This window comes from Otolemur garnettii, unplaced genomic scaffold (genome assembly GCF_000181295.1).
Source record: "Otolemur garnettii isolate 467f Iridium unplaced genomic scaffold, OtoGar3 scaffold00038, whole genome shotgun sequence".
Lineage (NCBI taxonomy): Eukaryota > Metazoa > Chordata > Mammalia > Primates > Galagidae > Otolemur > Otolemur garnettii.
This window is the reverse complement of record NW_003852433.1, coordinates 4609621-4619206: the sequence shown is the minus strand read 5'-3', so window position 1 is coordinate 4619206 and position 9586 is coordinate 4609621. Positions and strand designations below refer to the sequence as shown.

Genomic DNA, 9586 nt, shown 5'->3' with positions numbered 1-9586 from the left:
GCGCCCTACCCTTTTGAGCCACAGGCACCACCCAATCTCCTGGATATTTTTAAGTTAGATGGCTCCTCTCTAACCAATCACTACATGAACTTAACATTTTCTCACAAGGCTAACTATCACAGTCTTCGAATGGGTCTCCCTGTTTCTAAACTTTTCCCACCCGAACCTGTCCTTCACAAAGCCACCAAAGGCAACCTTCATTAGTCTGCATCAACCACAGAACAAAGTTAAGACCTTTTATGATATGATCCCCTATAAACCTCTCCAGCCTCAACTTTTGCTACCCTCTACCTAAACTTCACATATACTCAGGTTCTAATTTAATTGTATTTTGGCCCTCTGTCCCTGATTTGCATTAAAGAGTAGTAAGAAACACTAAGCCTTCCCTCCCACCATCTTGTCCCCTATGCAGGCAGTACCCCAAGATTTATAATTACATGCCATTCCCTCCCAAAGTCATTTTTAATAAGAACACATTTCAAACACCAAATGGTCAATATAAAATCCAACAGGTGGCTTGAACATTGCAAGATGGTTTAGTGTGTCATATGACTGGACCAAAAAAACCCTGCCTACACTTTCTGATTCAAGTATAACTGAAATTCCAACCAAGAAATATGGCTCTTGTTAACTGAACCATGTGATTAGTATTTGCATTTATACTTTGAGGGTAATTGTTTCTTTAAGCTTTGGAATTAACTGTGTCTATATCATTCAAACAGCTGAAATACTGTAATGAATATATTTCTGCATAATTATATTCCATGTGTTAATGAGCTCAATTAGCTTTCCACTCCATACTTTTAAAGTTCCTTTCTGTTTTCAGAAAAGTGGTAGAAGAAAACAAGCTGAATATAATGGTAGGAACTATTATAAGTACGATTTACTGAAAAGCTTGGACTAATGTTGAGCCTACAAATCAAAAACGGGAATTTAGAAAAAGGCAGTGCTTGTTACCCCTCTCATGCTAGATGACAAGGGGCTATGGCAATGTGCTAACAAAGGCAGCCTGGACACTATGTCCATCACACCTCCACTCTTTCATTACATTCTGCTTCAAATCCCCTCCATCAAGAAGTGGGCTATATGGGCAGTGCTTGTGGCTCAGTGAGTAGGGTGCTGGCACCATATACCGCAGGTGGCAGGTTCAAACCTGGTCCCCACTAAACTGCAACAACAACAACAAAAAGTAGCTGGGCATTGTGGTCGGTGCCTGTAGTCCTAGCTACTTGGGAGGCTGATGCAAGAGAATTGCCTAAGCCCAAGAGCTGGAGGTTATGGCTCGGCGCCTGTGGCTCAAGTGGCTAAGGCGCCAGCCATATACACCTAAGGTGGCGGGTTCGAATCCAGCCCAGGCCTGCCTAACAACAATGATGGTTACAACCAAAAAATAGCCAGGTGTTGTGGCAGGCGCCTGTGTCCCAGCTACTACTTGGGAGGCTGAGGCAGGAGATTCGCTTGAGCCCAGGAGTTGGAGGTTGCTGTGAGTTGTGATGCCATGGCACTCTGCCCAGGGGGATAGCTTGAGGCTCTGTCTCAAAAAAAAAAAAAAGAGCTGGAGATTGCTGTGAGCTGTGATACCACAGCACTCTACTGAGGGTGACAAAGTGAGACTCTGTCTCAAAAAAAAAAAAAAGAAGTGGGCTATAGGGTGGCGCCTGTGGCACAGTGGGTAGGGCACAGCCCCATATACTGAGGGTGGTGGGTTTGAACCCGGCCCTGGCCAAACTGTAACAAAAAAATAATTCCATCTGACACCAATTCTCATTGCTAAAGTACAGTTCTTTTCTGAAGGTTTTTTCCATCACAGAACAAAGGAGCTGACATTCCAGAGGCAGAACATTTTTTGCAATGTGAAGGTGTTTGTGAGCAACTCCAAGGGGAGACTTAAAGTATGTGTGTGTGTGTAGCCAGGTGTTGTGGCAGGAGCCTGGAGTCCCAGCTACTCTGGAGGCTGAGGCAAGAGAATCACCTAAGCCCAGGAGTTGGAGATTGCCGTGAGCCGTGACACCACAGCACTCTACCGAGGGCGATACAGTGAGAGTCTGTCTCAGAAAAAAAGGAAAAAAAAGAAGTGGGCTATGAATTTCCATAAAAGCAGAATTAACATGAAAGTATTTGACTTCGGACAAATCACTAATCCTTTCTGAATCTTAAATTCCTCATCTGTAAGATAGGAATACTAACTTGTTTTCTAGAAAAAAACAAACCATACTAAGGATCATACAAAATATTCATGTTATAACACTGTAGAACTGGGGCCAGGCATGGTGGCTCACGCCTATAAGCCTAGCACCTGGTAGGCGGAGGCAGGTGGACTGCTTGAGCTCACAGGCTTGAGACCGGCCTGAGCCAGAGGGAGACCTCGTCTCTAAAAAATAGCCGGACATTGTGGTGGGTGCCAGTAGTCCTAGCTACTTGGGAGGCTGAGGCAAGAGAATCACTTGAGCCCAGGAGTTTGAGGTTGCTGTGAGCTATGATGCCACAACACTCTACTAAGGATGACAAAGTGAGACTCTGTCTCAAAAAACAAACAAACAAAAAAATACTGTAAAACTGGAAAATACTATGGGCATGTAAGATCTTATTAATATTATAATCAGAGAACTCTTAATGTTAACCAGCAGTCACAGAAACTGGACACATGTTATAGTAAGCCTTGATTTCCCAAATGCAGACTTTAAATCATAGATTACTTTTACTTGTAACATCCTTAAAATTTACACCGGAAAAAATAGTTAGAACATCCTCCCCCATATGAACCACATATGTTGTCTGTGAATCACTTTCATCTCTAAATTAGTAGGATCCAAATTAGTAGGGCTTTCCTACAGTGAAATCTGTTTAAGCAAACACCTGCTGATTCCTTGAAAAGTGATATTATTTTCCACAGGCGGACTTTGAATTTGTGGCCCAAAACCTACAGAAAGAAAATGGAGCCGTTAAAACTGAAGCCCTTCAAAGAGAGGTAGTGTCCTTGACAGCTTGGATCTCCTCTCGGCTGGGAAGAAAGCATGAGAAAAAGAATTCAACTCTGGGTTAGGAACTGATCAAATGTAATGAAAATGACAATGACTACTTCATCTCTGTCAGGGTGATACTGATTGAAAGGACACATTTTTCCTGTTGCTAATATTCTTGATCAAAGCATAAAAGGAAGCATATGTTTTAGTTGAATTAAGGCCCAATTTCAGTTTTCTCAATTACTCATTTTTCAGGGAAGTGGAATAGGGAGGCACATAATGCCATTCCAAAGCCATGAATTCTGCCCTTAGCTTTACCCAAGATTGCCCACATGACCTTGGGCAAATTGCTGAGGGAAATATTTGCTTTAGTACCTATGCCTATAACAGAGTCAACAGATCCCACCCCCAGGCCTGGTCAATACTCAGCAAATATTGGAGGAGTCATCAAACAATTAAATTGACTTTGGTGTTCCACTGGTCTAATCAGCATGTACAACCTTTCCTTTTTTGAGAGAGAGAGTCTCACTCAGTCACCCTGGGTAGAATGCTGTGGCATCATAGCTCACAGCAACCTCAAACTCTTGGGCTCAAGTGATCCTCTTGTCTCAGCCTCCTGAGTAGCTGGGATTATAGGCACTTGCTACAACACCTGCCTAGTTTTTCTATTTTTACTAGAGACAGGGTCTCACTCTGGCTCAGGCTGGTCTCAAACTCCTGAGTTCAAACAATCCACATGCCTCAGCCTTCCAGAGTGCTAGGATTATAGGTGTGAGCCACCGCATCTAGCTGTACAACATTTTTTTACCACCCCCATCTCTCCCACCCCACTCCCACTGATAGGCCAGTTACTTCCTGGCTTTGATCTGAAACTGTATTAAGCTACCCCAGAAAATGAGCTAAAAAGAGTGTCTTATCAATTTTTCTCCTACTACAGGGATATGGCTTTATGGATACCTATAATTTAAAAGGAAAATATTATGCTTTAAAGTCATGACAAAAATTAAAGTGCCCCAATTCCAGGGACCTCCTTCTATGCTTCAGTGAAAGGCAGAAAGCAGGCTCGGTGCCTGTGGCTCAGCGGCTAGGGTGCCAACCATATATACCAGGGCTAGCAGGTTCAAACTCAGCCCGGGCTTGCCAAACAACAATGGCAACTACAACAACAAAAATAGCCGGGCATCGTGGAGGGTGCCTGTAGTCCCAGCTACTTGGGAGGCAAGAGAATTGCTTAAGCCCAAGAGTTCAAGGTTGCTGTGAGCTGTGATGCCACAGCACTCTGCCGTGGACGATATATTGAGTCTCAAAAAAAAGAAAAAAGGTCTGAGACCAAGTGTGGTGGCTCATGTAATTCTAGTACTTTGGGAGGCTGAGGTGGGAGGATCATTTGAGATTAGGAGTTTGAGGTTGCAGTGAGCTATGATGATCCAATTGTGCTCTAGCACAGGCAACAGAGCAACATGCTATCTCAAAAAAAGTCTGCAGTGAGAGTGAATGATTTTTTTCAGCTAAACAGACATCTCAGCTGGGCTCAGCAGGCCACAGCACCTGCACTCTGCAGCACCCAGCCACATGCACGGATCTCACATCCTTAATGAGTGGAGGGAGATGAAGCAGAGAGTGGTGTAGTCCCTACACACAGGGCAGCTGGTTCTCAGCAGAAAGTTTTAAAGTGAGATTCTCAGCCTTTCCGACCTAAGGCCACATTTGGCTAAAATTAGAGACTGTAAATTCATTTTTCTTGGTTAATAAAAAGAGGAGGTTGGTCCAGGGAATGTAATGAACCATATGTGCATAATGAGATTACACAGAAAATTCACCTTTCTGAATGAATTCACTTGGAATGAATTTTAATTCATGAGAATGATCCACTTATCATTTGTATGTGTATGCATGCACACACACACAATTATACAAACCCTGGGACAGAGACAGTGGTTCTTTCAAGTCCCTAAGTCCCATAACATCTCACTTTCTGGGCCAAGTCTCTCTGAAGTCCAGAAAATCCAAAGAAAGAAAAGATAGGAGTGATGTTTTGACCCAAGTTAATGCCCAGAAAGAATACATTTTTCTTCGGTGAGCCTACCTTGGCCTGGACGGCATAAGAAGCCAGGAGCACAGAAGCCTCAGGAGGGCAGTAGATCTTTTCATCTAAAATCTGCTTCTTCACCTGAAAGGGACAATAAGAGAGATATGACACCATGTGCATGGAAGTGAGCTGTGCAGGCTGGTCACAGCAGATGGCTGCAGGGTGTGCTAATAAGAACTGCCAAAGCAGCCTGTTAATGAGTTTCTGACAAAGGGTACAGGGATTTTTTTTGTTGTTGTTTTTGGTTTTTTGCTGATGCAAACAGGTTGAGAGTTCAGTCACTGAGAAGTTAGTTATTGGTAAGATGGCTACAAATAAAACCCTCTTACCTCTTCATGATCAATGCTGAAAAGGAGAAATAATCTCCGTGGTTAAAACAGAGATTGGCATCTGTATCAGAGAACTGTGAATGCAAGAAGTGTAAGGACTGGCTCAGAGTGTGAAGGTAGCCTCAGCCCCTGCTGAGCACATGCAACACTAGAGGAAACACATCTACTTTTAAATCTTATCACACAACGAAAGTCACCAAGGCCACTGAGTTATGACTACAGAAAAAAAAATCACTTTCAATGTGCTGCTCTAAGGAAAAAGGAAGCAATAAAATTTGATCGATTCAATTTTTAAGTACATGTGAGATCCAGGAAATGTAATTCTTAAGCCATAATGTTGAATTAACATATTTCATTAAACTTAATTTCTTAGAATGGTGCAGCTTGTGATGTCCCCGACAAAGAAGCAAGGGAGCCCCATGAAGTGAGGGCACACTGAAATAAGCACAACAGGAAAGCCATCTCTTTTCACAATGTCAACAATCGCCAGATTCATAAAGGTAGTAAATTTTGCTTTGCTCAGTCATAAAAATACCCTAACATTTCAATATGAAGGAAAATCAACCTAAGTCACATGAGGGATAGACATTGCTTTCAAGTGCTTATAAGAAAGCCACCATTTCTGTAATGCTAGGACATTCTGGGACCTAGGAGATCTTTATATGGCTTTATTCAAACACAGAAATTCTCAGGTTTTAAAACTGACTTTACATTCTTAGACAGAAAATGAAATCTGAGAAGTTTTCAAAGAGTGTAACTTTCTAATCCCCTGATTTCTATTCAAAGGAAAAAAAAGCCACACTACAGGCTCGGTGCCTGTGGCTTAACTGGCTAAGGTGCCAGCCACGTACACCTAAGGTGGCGGGTTCGAATCCCCAGCCCAGACCCGCCAAACAACAATGACGGCTGCAACCAAAAAATAGCCGGGCATTGTGGCGGGCGCCTGTAGTCCCAGCTACTTGGGAGGCTGAGGCAGGAGACTCGCTTGAGCCCAGGAGTTGGAGGTTACTGTGAGCGTGATGCCATGGCACTCTGCTGACGGGGATAGCTTGAGGCTTCGTCTCAAAAAAAAAAAAAAAAGCCACACTACAGAAAAACTGAAAGGTCTTCCCTTTGACCAGAAAACTTGGAAAGAAATTTACCATCTCCTACATGTGAGCATTTGTTTGTGTGTGTGTGTATCTGTGTATACAGTACCCACTTCTAGGAAATCATGTAGTTAGTACCTCTGCTGCCATCTTTTATATCACTGACTGGGTGCAGCACCCGTGGCTCAGTGAATAGGGTGCCAGCTCCATATACCAAGGGTGGCAGGTTTGAACCCAGCCCCAGCCAAATTGCAACAAAAAAATAGCCAGGTGTGTGGCAGGCACCTGTTATCCCAGCTACTCAGGAGGCTGAGGAAAGAGAATCGCCTAAGCCCAAGAGCTGGAAATTGCTGTGAGCTGTGATGCCACAGCGCTCTACTGAGGGTGGGTGACAAAGTGAGACTCTGTCTCTAAAAAAAAAAAAAAAAAAAAAGGAAATCACTGACTGGGACCTCTGAGTACACACAAGCATCCCCAGTGCCAATCCCTACAAGTAGTCATGAAAATGAGGAGGTACTCTGCTTTTACCAAGCAGTAAAAACACAAGCAAAACTGACAAGGTTTTCATCTTCAGACTAGTTCCCCTCCCTGTGCCCTAGATGGTCAACCTGTAATTAGGAATCTCTTAATTTCTTCAATTCAGTTGAGCAATTACTTACGGAGTGCCTACTGTGCAATCAATGAGCCTTGCCTTTAAGGGGCTTATAGTCTAATGAGAGAGTAAGGGAGAAATCAGACAATTACAGACACAGAGTAGCATGAAGCATGATGTCTGAAGCACATGCTCAGGATAAACCAAGTGTCAATGGAGTTCTGAAATCCTGTCTTAATGAAACAGAGTTTGAATTTTTGAAAGAAATACTGCTTTATAAGACTCTCTTTATCCTTCCTTGCAACTACTGGGTACTTTTTAAGTTAGCTAGAAGAAAACAGGATCTAACTTGAAGGAGGTTTTAAATTAGACAGCTACTTGTATCCATTATTCACCATTACACCTTCACAAGTCCATCTAACACCAATTCTCATTGCAAAAGTACAGTTCTTTTCTGAAGATTTTTTCCTTCACAGAACAAAGGAGCTGACATTCCAGAGGCAGAACATTTTTTGCAACATGAAGGTGTTTGTGGGCAACTCCAAGGGGTTAACTCAGGCTGACTCTGCAACCATGTCTGGATAAATTCTCTCAAAATTTGGGGGTAGCATGGACTGGTGTACCTGCAAGAAGAATAAATGTTGTGTGATCTCCTGAACCAGCTCCTCTTCAGCATTCTCAGGATAAAATTTAGCCAGGAAGTGAAAGGTGACTGGTTCTTCCTTTGAAACGTCATGATCCAGCACCTGCAAAATTACAGAACAAAAGACAAAACACACTATTATTGGCATCTCTTCCTACTCTGCTACCATCAAAGAAACCTTTCACACGGAGTGCACAAAACTTTTTGTCCTGCCTGCTAAATTCATTACATTTCTCAAAGATTGTGATTCTACAGTTATAAGCATTGACAATGCCATCTATAACAAGAGATAATATTCATTTCCATGGTGTTTCTGAACGAAATTAATCAATATCCTCAAGGGAGAATACTTCTAAAAAGTATTAAGGCAAAAATGTTCTGAAGGCCACAGAAATAGTTAAAAACTACAAATTTATCACTCATATATCTTGGGCACCATCTTTTCTGGTAAACTGAAGATTTTTTAATTTCCTAAAGTAGTGGAATCTTCCTTTTTTTTTTTTTTTTGGAAACAGAGTTTCACTTTATTGCCCTTGGTAGAGTGTTGTGGCATCATAGCTCACAGCAACCTCAAACTCTTGGGCTCAAACAATTTTCTTGCCTCAGCCTCCCAAGAAGCTGGGACTATAGGCGTCCACTACAACGCTTAGCTATTTTTAGAGACAGGGTCTCCCTCTGGCTCAGGCTGGTCTCAACCTGTGAACTTAGGTGATCTACCCACGTTGGCCTCACAGAGTGCCAGGATTACAGGCATGAGCCACCTTGCCTGGCCCCTCTTCCTTTATTCTTATTCTTAATGCCCATGCTAACATTTAAGTATATAAAGCTTAGAGATAATGAACTAGATCTCTGTGAAATCATCTAAACATTAACTGAGCAATAGAAGTGAAACATGTCGATCATGACAACCCGGAGTTTCAAGGAACCTCCATAAAATGCTTTAAGCACAGTCAGTAAACCTCTGCCTTTCATCTTCTAACAATTCCATCCACCCCCTGAAAAGCTTGAGCCATCTGCTCTCCAGAGTGAATTTCATTTCAGGATATAACATGCCATGTGATGGGCTACCAGGCTCTATTAGCATGTGTCATAATGTATTTCTTTTGAGCAGCAGGTTCCATGGCTCCAGATCAGGTATGATTTAAAATTCACTTTTCTGATAATCATAAAAAATATACATAAAATTGTGTTGTCTTAGACACATAATTCTCCATGCTCCACCTCAGATTCTGGGTGGCAGTGCCTGAGTGATTTAAAATAAACCTGATCTAGGACACCCTTGCACCATTCCTGGACACCATTCCTGATACCCTGGAACACTTGGATGATCATGATCATAATCACTGGGAATTACCTTTTGAAACTTACAACCAGCATGGATTCCTAGTGAAGATTCAGATTACTGTGTACATATGTGAACATAATTTGAAAATATAGACTTCAAATTGGTAAAAGTGGCCAGCTGCGGTGGCTTATGCCTATATTCCCAGCACTTTGGGAAGCTGAGGTAGGAGGATCATTTGAGACCAGAAATTCAGGGTTACAAAGAGCTATCATTGCACCACTGCACTCTAGCCAGGGTGACAAAGCAAGATTCTGCCTCTTAAAAAGAAAAACAAAAAACAAAAAAAATGAAAAACTTTACCTTCTCATGCATGTTTAAATTTAAAAAAAAAAGAAAGAAAGAAAGAAAGAAAGGGCTGGGCACAGTAGCTCACGCCTGTCATCCTAGCATTTCTAAGGCCAAGGTGGGTGGACTGCCTGAGCTCACAAGTTCAAGGCCAGCCTGAGCCAGAATGAGACCATCTTTAAAAAAAAGAAAAAGAGGCTCGGCGCCTATAGCTCAACCGGCTAAGGCGCCAGCCATGTACACCTAAGGTGG

At 42.4% G+C, this 9586-nt stretch overlaps 1 protein-coding gene across 4 annotated transcripts in view; it reads right to left on the bottom strand.

The window, feature by feature from the left end:
• The window catches only part of NF2 (neurofibromin 2), a 112505-nt gene that overhangs the window by 55395 nt on the left and 47524 nt on the right, over positions 1-9586 (bottom strand). For all 4 annotated transcript variants that reach the window (XM_023513302.1, XM_003789861.3, XM_023513303.1 and 1 more), the window contains exons 3-4: positions 7685-7807; positions 5050-5133 (exon numbers count right to left, since the gene is read on the bottom strand). In XM_023513302.1, coding sequence (XP_023369070.1) covers positions 5050-5133; positions 7685-7807 — 207 coding nt within the window. The remainder of the gene's footprint in view (positions 1-5049; positions 5134-7684; positions 7808-9586) is intronic.